The following is a 25427-nucleotide window of genomic DNA, read 5'->3' on the forward strand; positions in this document are numbered from 1 at the left end:
TTCCCTCTCTCTTTCTCTTTCTCGTTATTTTATTCATTTTTTCTTTCTTCTTTGATTCTTCCACACATATATATATCAACTACATTCGTACATTTTATCTACATTTATTAATTAACTCGTTTATAAATGAAAATCTTTCTCGAAGAAAATAAATGAATATGAAACAAACAGAGAGAGAGAGAGAGAGAGAGAGAGAGAGAGAGAGAGAGAGAGACAGAGAGAGAACAACCATAGTAAGGTCTATACTAATATATTTATCGTACGACAACAAACGTGCCTAATAGCACACGTAAACATACGCTATAGGTATACTTACATCATTAATCTTATACTCTAAGCTTCGCTAACCTTGCCAATTCAGTAACGCGAGTAATCGCGAGGGATTAACATATATTCCGAAAACTGGATCGTTAATTATGAAGAAGGAAGAAGAAACGCATTGGTCGTTCCCTTCGGATAACGTCGGCTAACGTTACCCGTGGGATTTGATCGTTACTTGCGAACATGAGATTTCCAAAGACTTACGATTAAAAGTGGATTTGACTTTCTCTTCGGTACTCATTAAAAATTAATGTTCATTTAATCGTATCTCTGTAAACGTACTTCGATCTACGTATATCTATGTACATACATAAATACATTATTACACATACGTTTTATCTATGTCGTATCATAATAAAAATTTTTGAGACGTGACGTAAATAAAAAGAAAAAATAAATAGATAACGAGATCGATACCTGAAAATGTGTGATGATCTAATGCCTGAAAAACTCGTTTACAATCTTTTTCTTAAGAGAGTATATAAGCCGAAATTAAATGTTTACAATTTCTTTTCATCCTTTTCGTTTGATCCATTCAATGACTTTCTATTGAAATGTTGTGATATTTTGTAGGTTGGTTCTATGTATTATATGTTTACGATTTTTGTTGTTGTTGTCTTTTTTCTTTGTAGACGATATCAATGTACTTTAGAATAAACAAAGACAGAACCATTGGAGAAACCTCACAGTTTAACGCGTTATTTCGAGAAGTTAGATCCTGGTGGTCAGGAAGATGGTAGTAAAAGAAGATACGTGACAGGAACTTCTTTAAAGCAATTTAACAAGTGCGTTGGAAACCATGCAAAAGGATTTCAAAAAATGAAGGGCTATTTAAAGAAAATCCTAGAAATTTTCCAAGAGTGTCTCCGTTCTCCCAAGAGCGTGCTCTGAAAAAGGCAATGAGGTTCTCTTGTTAAAGGGGAAGGTGTTAAGCATGGCGAAGAGAAAAATGGGAAAGAATAAAAGGAGTAAGAAAAACATAAGAGCTGCATGCTCTATGATATGGATACTTCGTCCTCCGGTCTCCAGGAAAAAAAAAACAAAAATTGTTTTTTCAAGGTATAGCTCAAGGTTGTTTTTCAAGAATATTCAAGAAACTTGCTCACCCAGCTTCGCCTGAATATTTCAGTGAAACGACGTGAGTAGTTTTCTTTTTATCGGATCGTGTTCGACACTTACTATAAAAAAGAACCGACGGACCTTTTATTATTATAATTATGATTATTATCATTATTTTTTATTATTTTATCATCGTTAGCTCACGTTTTACAATTAGGTTAAATAAAACGATTAACCGACTGTAATTTTAACCAGAACGAAAATATAAAAGAATATATGTGTGTGTGTGTGTGTGTGTGATTCATGCAAATAGATCGGACAAATCAATGAATTTCGTGACGCCAAAAGAGTAAAAATAAAAACACGGTTTATTTTCTTCGTTAAAATCCATTATCTCACATATATGATATCTATAGAGATAATCAAAAATTCAATCATCCGTGGAAAATAGTTGTAAAATTTTTTATTAAAAGTGTCCTGACCACTTGCTAATTTCTCTTACACGGTAGTTAAAAATTGATTTACAACGATGCAAAATGACATCTTTTTTCAAAGATCCTTTACATATTTTTTCTTTTCTTTTTTAATCCAAGATATTATTTTTTCGAGAATTTCGTAAAAGTTACGCAAAGATGGTGAACGCAAGAGAATCGAGAGAAAAATGTTAAAAAAAAAAAAAGAAAAAAGAAAAGAAAAAATTGAGAAGAGAAGAAGAAACTATCAAGCTCGCATTCCGTAAACATTTACATTACATCTCTCGTGGGCTTCTCGCGTGATAGGTGCACTTTGCATCCCCTTGTAACCTAGTCCCTTCTAACGGAAGTGCTGACTCATTTTTAAAGAGGGCCGTGCCTTTTAAAGCGGTGTCGAGCGGCCATAAAGAAAGACAGGATAAAGAGAAGAAGGGAGGAGGATATGGCATAGAGACGAGGCTTGGCTTTAACATTATAGGCGAGGCGTGTTTGCAAAATTTTATGAAAATCTGATTACGAAGCGCTCTACCGATCATTCTTCTCTCGTCTACGTTTACATCTATGGTTAAAAAAGAAAATATTTGCACGTCGATCGGAATTCTGCGAGACGAAAATTTCCATTCCATTTTTTTCGCTTCTTTTTCTTCTTCCTTTTCGTCTACTTCGTTTTCTTTATTTTCTCCATTTTCTTATACGTCTATCACTTTTATTTCGGGATCGCATAGAATCGATAAGAGAACATTAAAATTTTGAAATTAGCTTAAGATCTTCAACAAATACTCCTTGTAACGACGATCCTTCGGGATATTCGTGGAAAGAAAATTTATTTGAAACTAACTACGTCTGTAATATATATTTCCCGAGAATAGCAATACATTTATCTGAAATCTCTTGGCTATTTTACTATCGTGAAAATGAAGAATATTTTCGATACCGCTAATAAGAAATTTAAATGTAAAATATCAGAAAAAGAAAAAAAAGAAAAAGGGATCAATGATTAGAGGATATCGAATAAAAAAATAATCTCTGCAGAGAAAACCGCATTTTCAATAAAAATATTCGTTCTCGTCAATCGTTTCATTTAAATGAGAAAAAAGAATAAAAAAAATATAGAAAGAAATAACAAAAAAACAAAGATTCAAATACTTCATTCGATTAATGTAAATGAAATTAAATTAATAAAATTTGTTAAACTCGGAAACGATGAAATAAAAAATAAGGATAATAACGTGTATTCTGAATGACAAGTTTATACGAAACAGTATACACACAAATATACGCGAATATAATTTAAAGTTCTATGCAAGTCGTACGTAGTAGATACACGAAAAGTTCGCCATTTCCTACCGCAAAATGCAAGTTAAATCCAGACGAAGTTAACGGTCTCTTTCGTTGCCAAATTTCCACTCGTATCTAACGGTACTTGCTAGAGATAGAAACATTCAAATGCAGTTGGTATGTATTTGAAAGGAGAAAGGATAATAATCGAAGTATTCCTTTAATTTAGATATCTTCTCACATAATCAAGGACGTATTAAATTTGTCCTTAATGTTCTATCCCAAGGAGTGTAAATCGATGACGAGATAACAAGTACCATTCAAGTAATATATATATGTTACGTTCTCATTCTCTTTAAAATTTCTTTAATGATTGTTCGGTCTGATTAAAACTTTTATCAACGAACTTTAATCTGGATGAATTCGCAGAATTTCAAGATAATTAGTATTTTCGAAAAAAAGAGAGTATGTTTTTGATCTTCGAATTACTTTCAAATAATTTCTAGTAAATAAAAGATGCGTCGAAGAACAAGCCTATTTATATATTATTAAGTATTTTTATAAAAAATTTTATACGCGTTATTCTCTTTTCTTTTCTCTCTCTTTAAATATCTCTTTAACTATCGTTTCTATTCATTCGACGTACGATTGTAAACAGATTTTTCTTTTTTTTTAAAGCATAACGTTCCTTTTAAGTTATTATTATCAAATTAATTTCTAAAGAGCTCGTGTTGTCAATAAAAATTTTCAAAATAGGACACTAAGACCGACATCGATTTTGACGATATAACCAAGTATTTAATAACAAAAAAATATAGGCAATATATGTATCTAACCCGGAAATTCTTCTCCTAACAAAACTTTCTCATTATGTAGATCATATTGTAAGGAACAATTTTTTCGTCGGAAATTCGCTCGAGATTTCTTTGAATTTTTCATTTTTTCCATATAACTTAGTCAACTCTATAACATAGAAAAAAACTTTTTATATTCAAATTACAAGAGAGACACTTACTTTGCATCGTTATTGTTTCATTTACTCAATTTACATAGTAATCGTTCTAATTCGATCGATTTTTCTTTTAAGAAAAAACTGATAGAAGTACGACTTACAATTGGATCATTCTCATATAAAAACCCGTATATGCTATATTTTATCAATAATATAATAATGAAATTTAGAATAATTATTATTTTAATAATAATTATTTTGCTAAAGTTTATATAAAAAGATTTTTTATATACATGTTACGGTTAACTAGTCAACTAAGTATTAAAAAAAAATTTTTAATTCAGAGAACTTTAAAAAACTATTTCGTTGCTTCGAACTTTATCTTCACTTTAAAAAAAAGAACGAAAATAACTCGATATTCTCTCGACATGACAACAAAGTTTTATTAAAATCAAAATTGTGCCAGATTAAAAATCTTCTCTTGTAAGTAAAAAAAGAAACTAGGATATTGTAGAATAAAGAAAGAAAGAGTAAATACGATATTTATAGTGCAAATAAAAATTATTTTTGCAGATCAAGAAGCAGGGGAAATGTGAAAATTTTGAAGTCAAATCCACTTTTTTTAAATGGAACCATGTATATTTTATTTCACAGTACTTTGGCAATTATTGAGACGAATTCAAGGACGTGCCATATGTGGTCCACTTATTATCACAAAATGTTATAAACTATGTTATAAAATCGTGAGTTCCTACGGAGTGTAAGCCAGTAGTATCCTTGGTTTCCAGCTGTTAGGTTGCATGCTGTAAACAAAAACCCAAACTTCTTATCTCACGTATATGTATATAACACTTAGTAACTTGAGAAGTATAGGAGACAACTAGCAACCAACGATACAAGCTTACACTCTCCCAACAACGAACAGTTACACTTACAAATTCTGACCTTTAACGAAGTCAGAGTAAAATGAATTAAGGTGAAAAAAAATCCTATATATATATATATATATATATATATATATATATATATATATATATTAAGAATATATTTTAAATCTTATCCTTTATTTTAAATATATTTATCTATCAAATGAAACTGGCATCGCGTATTTTTTTATCGGACAACCATCACCAATAAATAATATAAAATAATTATCAGCGAAGGATTATAAAGGTTAATCGGGTTTTATTGAAAATACGAACAACCAATTCTCTTATAAAAATATGAGAATCGAATAGCTGACAGGAAGGTGAAGAAGGAGTAGTAAATTGTAGGAGTTACGATAAAATATCGTGTTTACTCTTTCTTCACGATAACGTGAATGTACTCACGAAGTGGGGTAAATCTGTCCTCTTTGGAAAGAGTGATAATCGGATTTTATAAAATCTTAGCTAACTTCAAGATGAATCACGACTTTGTGGATTTTATGTTAACTCTCTGTCTCTGTCTCTGTCTCTGTCTCTCTCTCTCTCTCTCTCTCTCTCTCTCTCTCTCTCTCTCTCTCTCTCTCTCTCTCTCTCTCTGTCTCTCTCTCTCTCTCTCTCTTTCTCTCTCTTACCTCCGTAGAAATGTTATTTTAACGTTTGATCGTGTGCGTTCTTTCTCTTTTTCTTTGACGATGCAAAGAGGACTGAGTGAAATGGGGAGATGAAAGAAAGAGGGTGAATCAAGGGAAGTTAGGGGTTTGAGGGGATTGCTTTGGATGAAGTTTCGGCGACGACCGATCGTATAATCAATCACGAAGATTCTCTTCTTTATCTTTTGCCCTAGACGGAAAGTCGAATATCGAGTTTTGCCACTTTCAAACTACTTGTGATGCTTTCACGTCGAGAATCATAACCCATTTTCTCTAATCTAACCGAGCGCACTCGAAAACGATATTGGCAAATATTTATTCGACGTCGCATCTGATTTAATGGGGTCAGTTTAACGAGGACACGAGAATCAAATCGAGTATCGTATTGTAAATTCATAAGAGTAAAAAAATAATTCAAGCGAGCAAAGTAGTTTGCAAAACTTCAGTTTTATATTATGTATTGTGTTTGAATCAAAAAAAGAAAAGAAAAAAAGGAAAAAGAGAAAGAAAATGAAAGAGAAACAAGAAAAAACTTTTGGAAATACTCGGTTGCTTTTTACATAATTTTATACTTTTTTAATTAACAATATATATTCAATATTTAATATAAATATGTATAGGTAAATTTAAAAAGGATAAACAAAGAGAGTTATGGTTCCCTGTTATTTTGGAGCAATGAAAATTATTGATTCCAGGCGGTGCCGAGGTTAAAGTTGGCGAATATGACGGAGTGACAGACACTTTAGACCTGAGTAAAGGAGACTCTTTAGTTTGGAGAGGCAAGTCACCTCCAAAGGATCGAACCCTTCACATCATTGAACATTCCACCGTGAATATTACGATCTACGCGGTACTGGCGTCCGCTGCAAGTGTTGGCATCGTCATGGCGGTCGTTTTCCTTGCCATAAACATAAGATATAGAAATCAAAGGTAATAATCAAATTAAAAACTTTTGCTTCTCTTCTTCTTTTTTTCTTCTCTCTTTTTTAACAAAATCTTTTCCTTTTTTCTTTTTTTTGGAGAAAATTCTCTTGACTATTTGTAACATATCAATCTATACATATACGTTTCTATGAAAGTAGAAACAACTCCGTATATAGAAATTTTGCCTGTTCCACACTTTTCTTTCTTTTTTTTTTTTTCATCCTGTTCCACCGTGTTAGGCGCGAAAAGTGAAAAACGATAAAGGGAGCCATCGATGTTCCTTGGCGAGAGAAGCAAGTTAAAAGTTTTCGACGGCTCGATCGTCGTTACTTCCACACGGTTAACCCCTCGATGACCTCTTTCGAGAGATTTTCAGCTAACAGCGAGACGAATCGAAAATCTCTTCTTCCGCCCATGAGATTTCGTAGAAAAATCGAGATTGTAAATAGTAGCGGCAGTATCGGCAGGCGCCGTCTGTGCCTGGTCCAAGATACGATCTTTTATGATTTTGTTTTAATTAAAATCCCGAGATTTCATTTCAAAGAGATTAAAAAAAAAGAAAAAGAAAAAGAAAAAGAATGAAAGGAAAAAAAAGAAAGTGCTGAAGAGATAAAGATAGCGAAGGATCACCCGGTTTGAAACATAGCATCGTTCGCAGTGGATGCATCTGACAAGAGCGTGGGAAAAAATGCGGTTAATTATTCGGTGGAGTTAATTAAAAGTTTTAAGCGCAGTCTAGAGGGCAAAGCGATGCAATGGATTTTTTAGAGACGGAGAAAGAAGAATGAAACTGACCGAGTTTGAAAAAAAAAAGAGAGGGAGAAAAAGAAAAAAAAAGAAAAAAGAGAAATAATAAAGGATCGCTAAACAAGTAAAGAAAAAAAATTACCGACTGATCAAGAAAACTATTATTAGCTTTTTGGTTATTGTTAAAGCTCGTTCAAAATTAAACGGAGATATAAAAGTAAAATATAAATGATCTTCCTTCTATTATTTCCTTTTCAGATACATAAAAATGTCATCGCCACATCTGAACAATCTCATCATCATTGGGTGCATGTTTACCTATAGCAGCGTCATTTTTCTCGGATTAGACTCGCAATTGTCGAGCGTGACCGCGTTCCCGTATATTTGTACCGCAAGGGCATGGCTTTTGATGGCTGGATTTTCATTAGCTTTCGGCTCCATGTTCTCGAAAACTTGGCGAGTGCATTCGATATTCACCGACGTGAAGTTAAACAAAAAGGTGAGTACTCTTAACGGACAAGGTATGTCCTACCTACGGATAGCTATGTTGGATATATACACATATGTATCTTGTACAACTAGTAAGGCTGCATGCACACTGTCGACCAGTCGTCAGCGACCAGTGAAATACATTGAGTCAAATGCACGCATTTGCAAGTTTCTTGTAGACTCTCCGAAGACTACATTCCAAAGCTTTAAAATGACTATAGCTAGCGAATAACTGCTGAACGATTTTCTTTTTTCTTTAATACAAAAGAAACATTTTTTATTAAAAAAAAATTTTTCTTTTCATTATACTTTAACGCGTTTGCTATCCACAAAAACGTCTTCTCATTCTAAAGTATCTGATTCTTTATTATGAACTGAGTTGCGTCTGGGCTGCGTCTAGGTTAAAAAGAATTCTCTCGCGATTATCGTCTTCCTTTATCCGCTTTTCATACGAACAATCTCCGTTTTATCTAGGTTATAAAAGATTATCAGCTCTTCATGGTGGTTGGCGTACTCCTGGTTATCGACCTCGGGATCATGACTACGTGGCAGATCGCAGATCCATTTTATCGAGAAACTAAGCAGATGGAACCTTACGTAAGTTTTATTCTTTTTTTGTTCTCGAACAAAGAGCAAGCTTTTTATCCGAACTGAACTTTTCCTTTTTTTTTTTGTTCCTCGGTAAACATAATAATCCTACGAACGTATCCTAATAAAAAGGAAACTGTAATTCGTTTTTTGCTTTTCTATTCGAATAAAATGAAAATATAAAATTATATCCGATTTCATTAATTATTATTTTTCTGCTTATTCTAATGAAGCCGAGAAAGAAAAAGACAAAAAGGAAAAAAGAGAGAGAGAGAGAGAGAAAGAGAAGAAGAAACAATGAAAGAAAAAGAAAAAAAAGAATATTATTTCACGGAACAACGAATATTTGAGTATTTCTATTCATGTTTAATTATACTTTCTACCTTTCGATCGTCAAATACTCCTACTATGTTTTGTCTGCGCGAACGAACGAGTACAAATTTCACCGTTGGAGGAAAAAAAAGATGGAGGAAAAGTACGAATAAAAAAGGAGAAAAAAAAGGAAAAAGAAAAAAGAGAAAAAAAGAAAAAAAAAGGAAAAGAAAGAAAAAAATAGAAAGACGAATCGAGCAGCATCTTTGAACGGTTCGGGAGGGTGTGCTCCTCGGAATCTGGTTTGCTCAGGCTCACACGCCGGGCAAAGCTCTTCGGAATATCGACTGTGCGCTCGAGGAGAACATTCCATTGATGTTCGCGCAACTTTACCAGGGAAGGCACCACGCGTATTTCCTATCGCAATAGTCATTTCGTCCTACGTATTAACTTGATGAATTAATAACAAATAATAGTACGTATGTAAATTTGTGCGTATATTTCGCGTATGGGAGAAAATTTAATTATTTGTTTTTTTGACTCCATCCTTTACAAAAACGCGAGAAAGAAACATTCCCTAATCGAAAATATCGATGTTACCATGTTCTAGTGTAATTTGTTTAATTTACAAGATTTAAATTAAAATTATTGCACATGTTGTTAAACGAATTATAATAGATATTATATTATACGTTACGTTATACATTACAAGTAATATTATTAATACTATTATTATTATTAATAATAATATTTTATATAATTGTATTGAACAAGCACACACCACACACACATTTACAATATTATATTAAGTACGATGGGAAATTATAGCGATACATGAACGATAATGCGAGTAATAAAATTTTAATTTTACATGGTAGTAGATATCTCGCGTTTCCCTTCGAGGTACGAAATGAAAAAAATATTCAATGAGCGAAAGAAAAAACATTTTCGTTTGACGAAGTAGATGTATATCTAATAATAATAAATAAATAAATAAAAAAGAAAAGAAAAAATATAAAAAGAAAAAAAAAAGAAAGAAAAAAAAGATGTACTGAAAAAGGTAGAGTTCATACATTCTCTTTCTCTTTCAAGATAGATATAGAGAAAGGGAAGTTTCACGTTTGAGCGAGATAATGAAAAAGCAAGAGAAGATGTGGTGGTAGCGAGGAATGAGAGAGCTAGAGTACTTGTGGTAGTAGAAAATAGGTAGAGAAGGCAAAAAAGCAAAAGCAATCATCGGTAGCGTTTTGCCAACAATCGGCACTCTGGACCACACTCAACGTTGTTATCGGAAAGAATTCTCGAAGCACTTACCTCTCTTTAACTCTCACTCTCACATATTCTCTCTCTCTCTCTCTCTCTCCCGTTCGCTCGTTCGCTCGATCTCCTTCGGTCTCTCTCTCGATCTCTCTCTTTCTCTCATTCTGACGAGTGGATATACCTATCGTTTTGGCACAGAGCCCTCGGATGCTTGAAACGCTCGCGCTCGGCCGATTACACTCAACGATCATGCTTATAAAATGTTCCTCTCTGTTTCCTTATTCTCGCAGCCGCATCCCTCGAGCGAGGACATCATCATCATACCGGAAAATGAGTATTGCCAGAGCAACCGGATGACCGTCTACATGGGTTGTATATATGCTTATAAGGGCCTCCTGATGGTTAGTCTAATAATAATTTCTCCCCACTCTTTCATAAATAAAAAAAAGAAAAAAGAAAGAAAGAAAACAGAGAAAAACAAAGTCGAAGAAATATAACAAAAGAGATATTTTTTCTCAGATTTTTGGTGCATTTCTCGCGTGGGAGACACGACACGTCAGTATACCAGCTTTGAACGACAGCAAATATGTCGGGATGAGCGTTTACAATGTCGTGATAATGTGCGTCACCGGTGCAGCCATAAGTTTCGTCCTTGCCGATAAGCAAGACGCCATGTTCATCATGCTCGCCGTCTTCATCATATTCTGCAGTACGGCCACGCTCTGTCTTGTGTTCGTGCCTAAGGTAACTCTCTTTTATTGTATTCTATCTCCTTTCTCTCTCTCTCTCTCTCTCTCTCTCTCTCTCTCCCCCCCTTTCTCTTTTTCTTTTTTTTCTTTTTTCTTTTTTTCTTTTTTTCTTTTTTTTTTTTTTTGATGCCAGTTCAACAGTTTCTCTCTATTGCCAACGAGCTTGATTCTCAACGGGGCTTTTCCTTCATGACACCTAGCTGATAGAGTTACGAAGAAATCCGCAGGGTGCGATCGACAAGCGAATGAGACCAACCTTAAGACCGGTGTCCAAAGCTAGAAGGGACTCCACTGTGAGCGAGTTAGAGGAACGATTGAAGGAAGCTACGACGGCCAATCAAAAGTTTCGCAAACAGCTTTTGGAGAAGGACAGCGAACTTCAAGTAAGTAGGATTCTTTGAACTACGATTATTCATCTGATATCTTCCTTCTATAGTATGTAATAGTATCATTTCTGTTAATCTTATTACACCAGATGTTCCTAAGAAGACTTGGCGAGGATGGAGTAGCGGACACTCAGGAAGTCATGGACAGGCTAACCGTCCCAAGGCAAGAGGGAATCATAAAAAAAGAAGGTAATCAGATTGCTTATAATTGTTTGGATTCGTTGATGTATATCTTCCCGATCGCATCCAAGCTAAATATCATCAGGTGGCTTTTATCATGAATTTTGTATATTATAAATATATCTTTGTACGTGTCAACGTTATAATTAGCACCTAATAAACCAAATATTCTGTAGACATAAGTGATAAAAATGAAGTTAATAAAGATAGATACATGTTACGCGAAATCATTTCACCGCGGAAGGCTATCTTGCACCGAACAGTTTAACTTAATTATCACACTCTGTATGTTAGAGCCCACTATCCAGAGGCATGGCACTCAAAATCATAAAGGTCAGTTGTTCGTCGTATTCGGCATAGCTCAAAAGAAAGAAAAAAGAAAGTGATGTAATGAACTAGCAATCCTGCTTTTTTTTATTATTGCTTCTCATTTAAACGTTGATATATTATACTAATGACTTTAGAATTTCTTCTATATCGTAGTAAAAAATTATTATCTACTTGGAAATTCTTCATTATATTTCTGAAATTTTTTATTCCTACTTATAAATTTATATTTTTTAAGGGATATACCTGTTATATATTTACTTTCAAGTTACATTTTCACTCCACAGAGTATGCACGCAATGTTTTTAGAAACATGTTTTGCGCCAGTAGTTGCACAATTTTTCGTTTTTTACATCAGTTTCATGCGTCGCACATCCTATGTTCATTGTTTGGGAAAAGTTCTTTCATTTAGTTTTTCAGTAGTTTTTTCCATTCGAAAAAGTTCTTCCGCTCAGCCAGTACAACAACGTTTGTTGCAGACGCGGATTGATACATTCGGAACAGAAATTCATGAATTTAGCATTTGCTAGTTTAATCCAGTGTGCATGTCTAGAGATAATTTGTAATTACAGTCGTAGAAGTACGATCGCTCAAAACTGATATTTGAAAATAATAATAATTATAACATACGCAAACACTCATTTACACATACGATAATAATGACGAAACAGAATACAGAAAAAAAAAAAGGAAATATTTTTTTCAAGAAAAAATATTGAAGTCGGTCATACTTTTACAGTTATACTTTGGTAGTGTGGTTAATGATCATTCGAACTGTGCATTCTTAGCTCTCATATCAAAAGTACCGCTATGAAGCCACACTTAACCTAATTAATCTAGGATTATCGAGGAATGTTTGCTCGCTTCTTAGAAAAGAATTTCATTCAAGGCTATGATTCATGAATGAGTAGAAAAAAGAGTTCAGAATATAAAGCGATATTTACAATTGACATATGATCCTACATTATATTTGCATCCAGACTTGAATAAAAACACAGTGACGTGTCTTTTGTCACGTAGAATTGCACAATATGGCGGACATAAAATATGGTAGATTCGAAACGGACGCCATTAAAGATGGTTAATATTTTTGAATTGTAACGAAAATTAAATGAAGAATTCATATGTACAAGGAAAGAATTTTGACGTATTTTGTTTATTTCATTCTTTTTAGGTCCATCTTTAACCACGGAAACAACCGATATTTCGATGTCCATGTGCAGTTTGACTTCTACTACGGTATCCCAAGCGGAAGGGGATTACGTGAACGCGAGTGTCGTCGAACAGGCCGCAAAGTATGTAATGTATTAAAATTCGAAAGAAATATTGCTCTGTGAAATATTTCAAGACAAATAAGTAAAAGATTTTTAATTAAAGAACAGTCTCATCGTCTCCTTAGTAAGAAGATAATTACTGCCGTGACACGCGAAATCGAGATTTAATCTACTTTTCGTAACTTTCCGTAATTTTACTCTCGCTAAAGAAATTCTCATTTAATATCCACCTAGCATTCCCCTTCTCTTTTCATCATCATCTCTATCCAACCTCTCGCCTCCTCCAACTCGCTTCGTCAAGTCAAAAGCGATAAGAAAATAAGCACATTGATTAAGTTTCCGCGTGGATAGATAAGTTACTTCGCGGCATGCTGAAACGATCTCCCTTTTAAAATATTCTTTTTTAAAGGTATTTTTAAATTGGGAATCTCGCGTTCGTTGCAATCATAATTAAGTATGCTAATAATAATAACAATAATAACGATGACGATGATGATGATAATGACAATGACAATAATAATAATGATAATAATAATAATAGTTTATTTAACTATTATACTAATAAAATAATTGAAGTCATTGATGCAGAAAGAGGACATATACGTCGAAATCCTATTTCATGTAAATCAAGTTCCAAGTTTTTATTAAAGTAATTATTACTTAATGAAAAGTAATGCAATTAAAAACAATTTCTTTTTTTTTTTCAAAGGTACTGTAACATCTCCTTCAAGCGTTCCGTATACAGAAATTATGATTAAAAGATAATATTTGTTTTTTCTTTTTTATAAGTTTAAAAAAATTGATTCATGTGCCCTTTTTCTATAAATGGAATACAGTCGTGAAAAAGTGAACTTTCTCTTCATTCCTTTAATTAAATATAATTACTTATTAAATTCATAATTTTTTTATATATGGTTTAAATAAAAAATACAAAGAATTAAATTTAAAAAATCAACAAAAATTTCATAACCAAATGTGCCCATTTTTCATCAATGATCTCGATTATTTGATGCGTTTTTCAGAAAGAAGACGACCTTCGGAAAGGTACCGGCCATCGCGGTCGATAACGAACGCTCACCCTTGATCCTTCCGTCGGCATTGAAGCAAACTACTGGTGAGGATACCACTCGTAGGAAAAGTCATGTTGGTGACGAGAATCAAGATAGCGAGCCATTGCTCGAAAGAAGTCCGGAACCACGTTCAGAGGGTAAAATGAACGTCGATTTCGTACCAGAAGCAGTCGAGGAAACTGATTCAATTGTTCTCGAGGAAACTGCTATTCCCCGAGATGCTAAAATCATTATGAAAAAGGATGAGGAGAGAGCGAGACTGCCGACACCACCACCTTCCAAAAATGTCTCATTCAGTGAATTACATGATCAGGGATACTCCGATCAACATATTCTTCCTCCGCCATTACAATTTGTTCCACCGAGACATCGTCATTCTGGTTAGTCTTTTGTAATTATAAATACGTAGATTGAACAAGGGTAACAATTTTTGTCAAGATGCATAGAGCTTCTCAAATATAAAGGGATTAGAAAGAAAATTAATTTTCTTGCTCTGCCACTTGTAGGGATTTTCATTCTAGAGATACGATATAATGTAAACAGAGAAAGAGACATTATTTCATTATTTTTCGATATAGTCCTCACTGACATTGACGAGCTTGTAAACTACCGCTTCACAAGTTCGAAGAATTCTCGTTCGTAAACTATGTGTCCTGTTTACGGACGAATTTGCGTACGATAGCTTTAACTTCTACATTACTGGTAAAACCAACCTTGGCCTTCCTGATATCAAGAATCCTCATCCTGGATGACAATGCGAAACCCCACAACAATGTTGCTACTATCGGTTGGGAATGTAAGGACCGCCTATACAGTCCCGACCTGACACATAGTGATTTCTTCTTCCTCCCTACTTTGAAGAAGGCACTGGAAAGGAAGTGTTTCATCAGCAATGCGAAAGTTGAAACTGCCTTACCCAAATTTGTTCGTAAACACGCTTTACGAATAGAGATTCGTCAAAATTGTGGAGCGATACGACAAGTGCGTCGATTTTGCTGGAAACTATTTCGAAAAATAGTGAAATAATTTTCTGTGTCCATATCATAATATATTTCTTAAATAAAAATCCCTACAGATAATCAGTCAAAAAACTAAGTAACCTTGTGATACATTATATTATGTGATTCTTTATTTCCATTATTTTACAAGATGTCATAAAAAAAAAATAACAATTTTGAAAATCATATTTATAATTTAAAAACTGCATTATCACCGATAAGAAAAAACACTTGTCTTATTTTTAAAATCGATAGCGAATACTTCGCGTATGTTCCTTGTTAAAATCAATCATTACACCTAATTGAATTGTGTGCTTGGATTGCAATGTTAACACAGGATTTGTGAACGTGCCATCCCATCAGTCTTTAAAAAGAAGATCATCTGTGAGGAATGATACCTTGGCACATTCTCATCACGAACTATCGGAATGTCGCAGAACAAGCGTACCAATTAACTCGATCAGCTACATTTCGACGGAGAACGTGTCCAAGTCGAGTGGTAAGGACGACATTCAGACTTCTTTCGACAAAGCATACGTGATCGGGGAATGTGGCCACCGGCGTAGTCTAGTTACCGGCTACAGATGCGAAAAACATGGTGGACGTGGACACAGTCACGCAATGTTTAATGGCTCAGCTGAGACCCCACCGGCGCCGCGACGTCATCGTAAGCATCATGATTCTCACAACGCCAGCTCGCCGAGCGTGCCCGCCATGGTCAACGCCAGCTACTCTGATACTGGTCAATGTCTTTTCTACATCTTATCATTCTTACGTTAAATCGTAGGTGGACAACTTCTTCTCTGCCTCGAGCCGCACAATACCTACCATCGATCAATTCATTCCCCCGCTACTTAAGTTTACTAAATCAAGTTACGAAAGTCGTGCAGCTCACCAGGCTCAACGGTGTCAAATAGTGAGGATCGTATTCTCGCATCTTAGCAAACAAGTAAAGGCTACGTGCGGTTCGCCAGTTGTCCATCTATGCTTTAAATCATTCCTAGAATCTAGCTCGTTATATAAAAAAAATAAAATTAAAAAAAGATAATCGCAGAAATATCGTGATTAATAAAAGATTCGATTTATCAAACGATCTATTATCGATCGATCCATCGCAGTTTTGATCTAAAAGCGGCTGTTAACGAGCAGATCAATCATTGCTCTTTATTTTTCCTCAACGATTAAAACTGTAGATCGTTAACAATTCCAGCTAAAGCGATGACGAAGTCAATCTCTGAAATGGTATATATCACGTTCGTTCTAACTCTACTCACGCGCATTTTCTTTTAACAGAAAGATGCGAGGAGTTAGCTTCGGCGATCATACAACGCTCGGTTTCGGAGAGATCGCGAGAGAAATGTTTGCGTGGTCGAAGTGGCGGTGGTCATTCAATCTCCGAGTGTCCTCATCGTCCTGCTGCTTCGCGGAAGATTCGCGAATGCAGACACACTGAATCGAAATTACGTCATCAGCAAGCTCGCTTGGAATACGTTCAGAGCACACCAAATGTAGCGACGATTCACAACAGCAAGTATGCAAGTGGTAATCCACGCGCTGGGGATGTTGGTGGAAGTGGCGAAGGTATCCTTGGATCAGGTGGTGTGAGCCGTAGTGGAGGTGGGACCCGTGTCGGTTCGAGAGCTGGGCCTGGCGTTACATCGAGTGGTGGGGAAATACATAGTGCTGCCTCTGATGGCGAACTCTTGGACCGGGCGATATTACTGCCGATATTTCAGAAGCTCCTCACTGAGAGACACAAAAGTAATGCGAGGAGTGGATACGGTGCTAGCATAGCGAGTTGTCCGAACATATCGATAAAGTGCGACATTGTCGAGTATCTGTAAAAAATATCTATCTCTCCTCGTTTTGTAACACTCGAAGGACCGCGTTTTCCAAAAGAGAGATATCTCTCGTGCTTCTGTATAGTAACGTAAAACTAAGATGTCTCATTTTTTTTTCTTTTCTTTCCCCTTCGTATCGTCATTGTTCTTAAATATTGTCTATGCGTTTACAGTCAAGGAAATTCTGAAATATAAAATGTTGTGCACGTAAAGATGCCCCCATCCCTTATATGAAATTTTCGAGAGATTGGACTGTACTAATGCTAATACATATAAATATCGCTCAATCGGAACATTTTATTTTACAGAATCCCTTAGCTGTATGTCGACTTGTGCAATAATCGGTCGTTGTAAATTATCCATAATGCGCACACGTGAAATGTGTCAGATTCATTCGCATTTAATGCAATTAAATGTTCAACTCGGCCATTTGAATAATACGTCTGGTCCCTTTTAAGTGTTAAAAACGAAGAAACAAGGTGTATTGTCACCGAGAAGGAGAGTGGGATCTGTTATTTATATTCTTCTCGACATTTCCGGTCACGTCAAAAAGAAAAAAGAAAACAGGAAAATACTCGTCTCTGCATTTTCTTTCGGTTGAAAACTTCCTCGTGATGGAAGAACAATCGACACATTTTTTTCACGATTAATGCTTCATGTTACGTTCTTATACTATCTTCACATTTTTTCTTTATTATTACTATTAGATATTTAATAGTATCGATTTAGGACACCCGATGGCGAATACTTTCGACAAAGTCTCGTTAAAGAACGTTTGCATTGATTCATCAACGTATAGAATATACTTGTTGAGTCATGGAACTCTAGAAAAATAAAGAAATTATCGTAGAAGAACCGTGCTCTATTTCTTTAGAACAAAACATGATTGATCTATACGTTTTCATGGACATTGATCAGTTCTGCATTCATACAAAACGAACATCCATATCTGTTACAATTAATTACGCGATCTGAAACACTTCGATTCGCTTCTAATAAAAACAAATGAGAAAAACAACTTCGAGCACTTCGAACACTTCGTTGCTTAAATTTCTTAAGATGTGGACTTCGAGATCATAAGAAAGTCTCAAATTTTTTGTCTATTTCATTCTTCAAATGACAACGGATTTTTTTTGTTAATCGTTTAATAACAAAATTTTATTGAGGATTATGTTTTGATATAATTACCTTATTTTTTATATATTCATTTCATTCTTTAAATAAAACGGATCTTGAAGTTAAATGTACAAAAAAAAAGCCGCAAGTTAAAATAGACGATGATTCTTCTATGTATTTCTTTTTTGATCTTTAAGAGTTCCAAACAATCGACAAGTGGATGTCCGCAATTTATTTTATACCTACTAATACGTCGATGAATTGATTCGACAAAAAAAAAGAAACAAAAAAAAAACGAAACAAAATATTTATTAGACGACGACGAACGAGAAGTGATCTTTATTCAATTTTCTCTCTGTATTTCGAGTCAATTACCATCAAACTGTTTTTAATACGAAACCTTCTCAAGTCAAATGCAAGAAACATATTAACGGAATAATCCTCGATATCGATAGATACATACATACCTACGTCTTCGAAATACAAAATTCTCAATCGAAGAAGAAATGTGACTGCATACATTGATAATTATCATCATCATAATTATTATTATTATTATTACTGTAATTATGATGATGATGATGATGATGATGATGATGATGATGATGATAGTGGTTATTATTATTATTATTATTGTTTTATTATTATTATTAATGTTATTATTATTGTTGTTATTGTTATTATTATTATTTATATTATTATTATCATTATTATTATTATTATTATCGCGCCTACCGTTAACGTGAATATAAATAAATTAATCTCAATCAGCGGGCGCAACGCGATTAATGAAAAATTACATATACATGTATTTCCCTACATACAATATATATACACATGCATACGCGCTTGTTTCTCTGCGGAAAGGATTAATCGATCGATCGACACAAGAAGTCAGAATCATTCGTTTTTATAATTTGTCGGAACCTTGAGCAAACATTTTCGATCATTCCCGAGCATCATCATCGTAGAGTTAAATGAAACTATTTCGCGTGTATACGAGGGATAATGTCAATTTATTGAATCGAATAAGATAGAATCCACGAATAAATTGTTTGTCTGGTTTTCGCTTGAATAAAAACGAGGAAAAGTAGAAGAGAAAGAGAAATGAAAAGAAAAAAAGAAAAAAGAAAATCCGATTTGTTATCTCGTATGAACTAATAACAATATTAATTTTTTATGATTAATCTCACTTAAATAGTTTACAAAGGGAAAAAAGATTTATCGATTAGAATTCGATTAAAGGTCTATAGACATGTTCTAACTATGGTCGCAAATATATGAAAAACGTAAAAAGGATGATAGGTTGAGATTCGAATTTCATCTTAGTATTTTGAAATTATTCTCACAGCACGTTCATCTAATTGTTAACGAAAGTTTCAAGGAGGTTGCCGCGAAAATGAGTGTTGCTAAAGCAATTTCAAAGAAAAATAAAAAGATCATAAGATATAAATACTATAAACTCGCACAAGAAGATACACTTACGTACGTGTAAGGTATATTTATTAAAAGAAAAAAAAAAAGAAAAAGAAAAGAAATATATCTACGAAATACTCGTACTTACTTCACTGTCTTTTACGTTAAGGATGTGACATCCGCTTTATATACATAGGAATATAAAAATTTAAGAGAGAGAAGAAGAGAAAGAGAAAACAGAAAAGAAAGAGACAAGAAGAATGAAAAACAAAGAAGAAGAAAAATATAAGTAGAAAAAAAGCGGAAAGTACGGGGAATATTTTGTAAATAATTAAAAACGTATGTCTAACATATTATTATCCTGAAAGTGCACTTCTAATAATGCGTTTATACACGGTGACAAAATAACCGTGCTACGACGTATCCTTGCTCGATTTCTAAAATACAGAATCGTTACAGCCTCCTTTTTTGCAATTTTTTCTCTCGTTATGTACGTTTGCTTGAATCGATTGGTATCGAGAATGTTTTTTATATTATATAGTCAATCGTAGAACGACGATGAAAGAGAAAAGAAATTTAAAAGAAAAGAAAGAGAGTGAAAAAAAGAGAGAGAGATTTGATCGATACTCGTTTAAAAAATAAAGAAAATATTAAAAAAAAAAAAAACACAAAAAAACAGAACAAAACGAAAGAAAGGAAAAAAAAACTTTACGCATCGCGTTGTGTTTTTATATATATAAAAATAATATTTATATGAATATTGTAAGATGAATTATATCTATGCTCTTGGAAAAAGCATGTGTTATAATGATCGTAAATACGCATACGTACCTACGATAGAATGAAGTTTAGAAAAAGTAAAGTGTTTATACGTACGTCATATTCGTTAGTCGTGAAAATTTAACGGGAATTGATAATCCGATGATATAATGATATTTCGAAGAACGAATCGCTCTTTTAACGTCAATTAATATTCTATAAACTACGAATCTTGAAATTATTAGGAAAAGGAAAAATCGATTATGATAATTATTATTATTATTATTATTATTTCTATTATTATTATTATTGTTATTATTATTATTATTATTATTATCGCGAGAAGCGTATTGAATAACGCTAAGCTAAATATGTATATATCTAATCGAAACTTTTTTGGTTCCATTGTAAAGTTATGAAAAACAAAAAATCGAAGGGATTCGAAAATGGAAGAGGGGTTAATGCACGATGTAAAACTTTATTTTCGTGTTGAACTCGTGAAAATGTCTTGTATGTATATATTTATATGCATATATATAATAAGTATATATGTGTATATATATATGTGCTTGGGTTTTTGTCCGTCAAAAATAATGTCCGTGTCGTGATGTCACGATCAATTATGTTCCACGGTACATACTTCATCTACGTCGGACGTTGATGCGGATGTTGGTAGCATAATTTCATCACCATGCGAGTCTCTCTAGTTTGCCTCGGATGGAAGGAAATTAGGAATGAGGTGTTCCTTAAATACGCTCGGTGAATGTTACGTTTCCCTCGTTGATGATAAAGAAAAAAAAAAAATATATATATATATATATATATATATATATATATATATATATATATACTCAAATACACACAGAGTATCCCAACGAAAAGTTTCCATCAGGATTATTACGAAATCTAGTCTTTTTCAAAGAATTCCATGACGAGTCAATTTTCTTTTCGAAGGGAATAAATTTACCCACTCATCCATTAATCCCTTAAGGAACATGGGAACCCTCTAAAGAATCTCAAATGGCAATAAAGATCAAATGGCATCATTTATAAACTCTTTTAATTCTCTTTACAATGATGTTATTTCTTTTCAATTTTAAATCAATGGTTTTTGAGAAAAAGCATTATCGAAGTTTTAGCTATACAATAAAATTTTATTGATTATTCTTATTATTAAATGTTTAGTTTATTAAATGTTCAAAATATGTATATATTCTTATTATTAAATGTTTATTTTATTAAATGTTCAAAATATGTATAACCGATCTTCATGCAGTAAATAGTCTTTTCTTGGTAATTGTTGATTAAGAATACAAAAAATATCGTTGTGAAGAGAATTAAAAGACCTTCTAAATGATATAGCACTTAATACTCTGTTGCCATTAAAGATTGTTGAGTGCTTTGTCACTCTCTCTCTTCCCCAAAGAGATTAACTCAAAGTGGGCGAATTAATGACAATGACCTTTCCCCCTACGAAAATAAAATTGATCTGTCTTGGTATTTTCAAAAAAATCATTAGACCTCGTAATAATGTTAGCAGACACTTCGTTGGGAGACTTTGTATATACAGGTATATGTATATATACTGCATATCCAAACAGTGTAAAATATTCAATTGATCTCTCTGGAATAGAAAATAGAAATTAGAGAGCAAAAGAGAGAGAGAGAGAGAGAGTCTGATAAATACCAGATTGGAAAGAGTTTATGAGTATGAGGACTCTTACGCAATTCGAAGATATCGAAATTGTTCTTCTTAAAAGTATGAACAAATGGATATATCTCGGAAAATGCAACAACAAAGTGAAGAAAGATAATAAAGAAAGATTAATAAAAAACACACTCGTACTATCCGTATTATATCGCGAATAGTCTCATCATTTTTTCAAGATTATCGAAGCATCTTTCGAAAAAAAATTTTTTTTTTCTTATTTCTTTTCTTTTTCTTTTTTTTTTTTTTTTTGTTAACAATAACATCAGAGTTAACGATAAAGATCTACGAAAGATGCAAATTTGACGAGAAAAGTGAACGAAGATCTTTCAGAATAGCGAGAGAAGGAATTTTGCAAGTGCAAAAAAATGAACGTGGCGAAGAGATGTCGAAAAAAAGTATTCGTATAAATAAATATACAAATATACATACATATAATAATAGAAAGAAAAAGAGACAATGATAACGACGAGAATCACGATGAATTTGTTGAGATATTAAATAGATGTATACAGAAATGTTTTTAAAAAAATGAATGTTAGATATTAAAAATATGTCTTTAAAAAGCTGAGGTTTGAAGTTTAGCGAATGATCGTTAAAACAACGTGTGAATGTATAGACAAAATTATACATTTCATATATATTATATATGTAGATATATATATATATATATATATATATTGTATGTATAACACGTAATATACATATAGATATATAAATATATATATATAATATATATGATATACATATATAGATATATATATATGTATATATATTGTGTATATAATACGTGATATTATACATATAAATATATAGATATTTATATAATATATTATATGATATACATATATAGATATATATATATATATGCATATATATATATACACTCATATACAAATATACATGCGGAATCATTCGAAATACGGGGATCATCTCGATCGAAGAATCCTTTCGTGTTTTCGACGATCATATTTCCCTTCTTCAGTGACACCCCAAGAACGATTTTGAATCTTTCTTAATGATCGAATCGTCGTAAATTTTTTATAACATTTCCATCTCGCGATAGTAGAATCTATGATAAATAAAAAGCTAAAAAAAGATGAAAAAAAAGAACTCGAGGGTCTTACATAAACTCCGAAAACTCTTTTCGAATCGTTTCTAGGACGTCACTTAAGAAGAAAAAACGTTCGTCGACGTCTGTCATATAATTTTTGTAAATTTTAAATATCGTTAACGACGCTCTGCGTAAGCGATCGTAAACCTTGTTCCTCGTTCGTACGCGCCTTTTTGAATAAGCGAGATCAGAAGTGCTCGGTACTCGTTGCCTCCTTTATGATTATGACTGAATCGTTTCAACGTCGATACTTATCTAAGAAGATAGAGACAAAAATAAAATAAAATAAGATAAAATAAAATGAAATGAAATTTGCGAGAACATTAACTTCGATAATTATATAGAAGTACGTCGATTTCACTGATTTCAATGATTTCACTGAATGTTTGTAGAAATCAAAATTTTGAACAACTTTTTCTTATACATATAATCCGCCCGCTCGCTGTTAACTTCCAAAATAATCGATGAAAATATTTTTGTTATATTTACTTTGATGTGTGTTGAAATCTCTCAAAATCTCTTACAAATTAATCACTTTCCTCGCTTTGGTGTAAGATAGTAGATATCATTTCGCGATTTATAAATCGAGAAACGCTGAATATAATCATGTCCGTAGATAAGCCTAACCCAAAACTAAGCGACATCCAATTCAGGTCAAAGTAAAAATTGTAAAAAATACTTTCATGAATATCTCGGAAATTAAAGCTAGGCAGTGGTTATATATAATGTGTGTGTGTGTGCGCGCACGTGTGTCTGCGCGTGCGTATGTAAGAAAAATATTGTTCAGAATCATGCCCCAACAATGTATACAAAAATCATCAAAATCAGTGAGATAAACATACTTCTATATAATTTTATCTTAAATCTATATGCGTACTGTCGATCAATGACCGACAAATCAGCTCGACGAATTTAACAAAATTAGGCGACCAAACTCAGCAATTCGAATTTGTCAATATCGAAAACAGTCAAACGAAATTAATATCGACAAGATTGTTATGATAATGTTGTTACCTTCAAAAAAAAAAAAGAAAGAAAAGAAAAGAAAAGAAATATCGGTTGCATCCTTTATTACAATAACATCGTACAAAAGAAATATTCAAAAAATTGTTTAAAGTTATTAAAAAGTATGAATCACTCCTTGACACTATTGCTAGGAGTGGTTCTTCACTTCCGTTCTATCGTGAAAGTGACCTAAAGAAAATATTTTGAGGATTTTGTTACAAGGAAGGAAGTAAAATAATTTGTTCAATTTTATATCAACTAGCTGAAATTGCTTAAGAGGACTCTTTACGCCCTTTGAGGGCTACTATTTCAAGAAAATTGCTTCCAGTAAGAACCCGTCCATTTGATTCAATGTATTTCATTGCTCAACGCGTTCGACTAAACCGACAGTGCGCAATGTAGATTAATTTCTATCGTTCTCTTCGTCGATATATTTAAGAAGTGAAAAGAAACAGACGAAAAAAGAAAAAAAAATAAGAAAAGAAAGTGATCATGCAAATCGTGAGGGAGACAAGTCGTACGAGCTCTTTAAAATTTCATTTCACCTCACTCTCTTCACCTTTTTCTACTCTAGAGTATTACTTCGAAACAAAGAAGAGTAAAAAAAGAAAGGGAAAAAAAATGAAGACGAAGAAGAAGAGAAAAAAAAACAGAAAAATATTAAAGAAATGAAAGAAATTCTTGACAGCGTATCGTTCGATCACCTTTTGTTGAAAACAAAATATTAAAATACACTTTTGGGTGATACCAACATTGCGGAGCGTGGATCGATGTAATCATTAATGATCGCTAAAAAGAAATTCGTTTTAGTTTAAGACGACTCGAATTTTTCGTGGTTGGCTGACCTACGCGTAATTTTCTTTCCATTAACTCGTTTTTTTGTGTATACAATCCTGCGAGGATATTTCGTTGTTCGAAAAAAAAATAAATAAATAACTCCGAAGGATCATCAAGTTAATTTTAAAAGATAAATTTGCGTCGATATCGAATAAGATGTTAGAGTTACGAAACTATTCTATTGACCGTAAGTTAAGATATATCAAAGTGATCGATTTCTCAGGTCTGCCACTCACGAATACGCATTAAAAAAAAAAAAGATATAATGAAAAAAAAAAGAAAGAAAAAAGAAAACACCCGCATACACCTAAAGACACATTCCTGTTTGTTGTAAATTTTTAGATATTAATATGTAAATCTGCAAATAAAAAATAGGCGTACTCAAAGTTCGACGTGAATGCTCGCTTCACAGATTATGCGGCTCACTATCGATAAGGGTAAAGAAAAAGAAAAAAAGATAAATAGCAATCGAATATTTTCAATTTCTCATTTTTCTCCTTAACACGTATTATTTCCTTTTGAATACTGAAAAAGAAAATGTATATGCATAAGAACTTTTTCACTAACAGGTAAGTTTAATTCATAGTTTATTTGTATAAACTGCTTTACTCATTATTTACAAACTTATTAAAAGAATCGAATGGAATATAGAAATGCAAACGATTATT

The 25427-nt window shown here is 33.0% G+C and overlaps 1 protein-coding gene across 9 annotated transcripts in view; it reads left to right on the top strand.

Annotated features, from left to right (window-relative positions):
• LOC127064656 (gamma-aminobutyric acid type B receptor subunit 2) overlaps positions 1–25236 on the top strand; it is a 245108-nt gene extending 219872 nt beyond the window's left edge. For 8 of the 9 annotated variants that reach the window (XM_050996032.1, XM_050996035.1, XM_050996036.1 and 5 more), the window contains exons 10-21: positions 6355–6589; positions 7589–7829; positions 8294–8416; positions 10270–10380; positions 10499–10723; positions 10929–11111; positions 11204–11303; positions 11589–11627; positions 12796–12916; positions 13918–14345; positions 15301–15705; positions 16257–25236. In XM_050996032.1, coding sequence (XP_050851989.1) covers positions 6355–6589; positions 7589–7829; positions 8294–8416; positions 10270–10380; positions 10499–10723; positions 10929–11111; positions 11204–11303; positions 11589–11627; positions 12796–12916; positions 13918–14345; positions 15301–15705; positions 16257–16807 — 2762 coding nt within the window. In that variant the 3' untranslated portion in view covers positions 16808–25236. The remainder of the gene's footprint in view (positions 1–6354; positions 6590–7588; positions 7830–8293; positions 8417–10269; positions 10381–10498; positions 10724–10928; positions 11112–11203; positions 11304–11588; positions 11628–12795; positions 12917–13917; positions 14346–15300; positions 15706–16256) is intronic. The other variant, XM_050996038.1, reaches the window with a different exon arrangement.
• Positions 25237–25427: the final 191 nt, after the last annotated feature.

The sequence above is a fragment of the Vespula vulgaris genome, chromosome 6 (assembly GCF_905475345.1).
Source record: "Vespula vulgaris chromosome 6, iyVesVulg1.1, whole genome shotgun sequence".
NCBI lineage: Eukaryota > Metazoa > Arthropoda > Insecta > Hymenoptera > Vespidae > Vespula > Vespula vulgaris.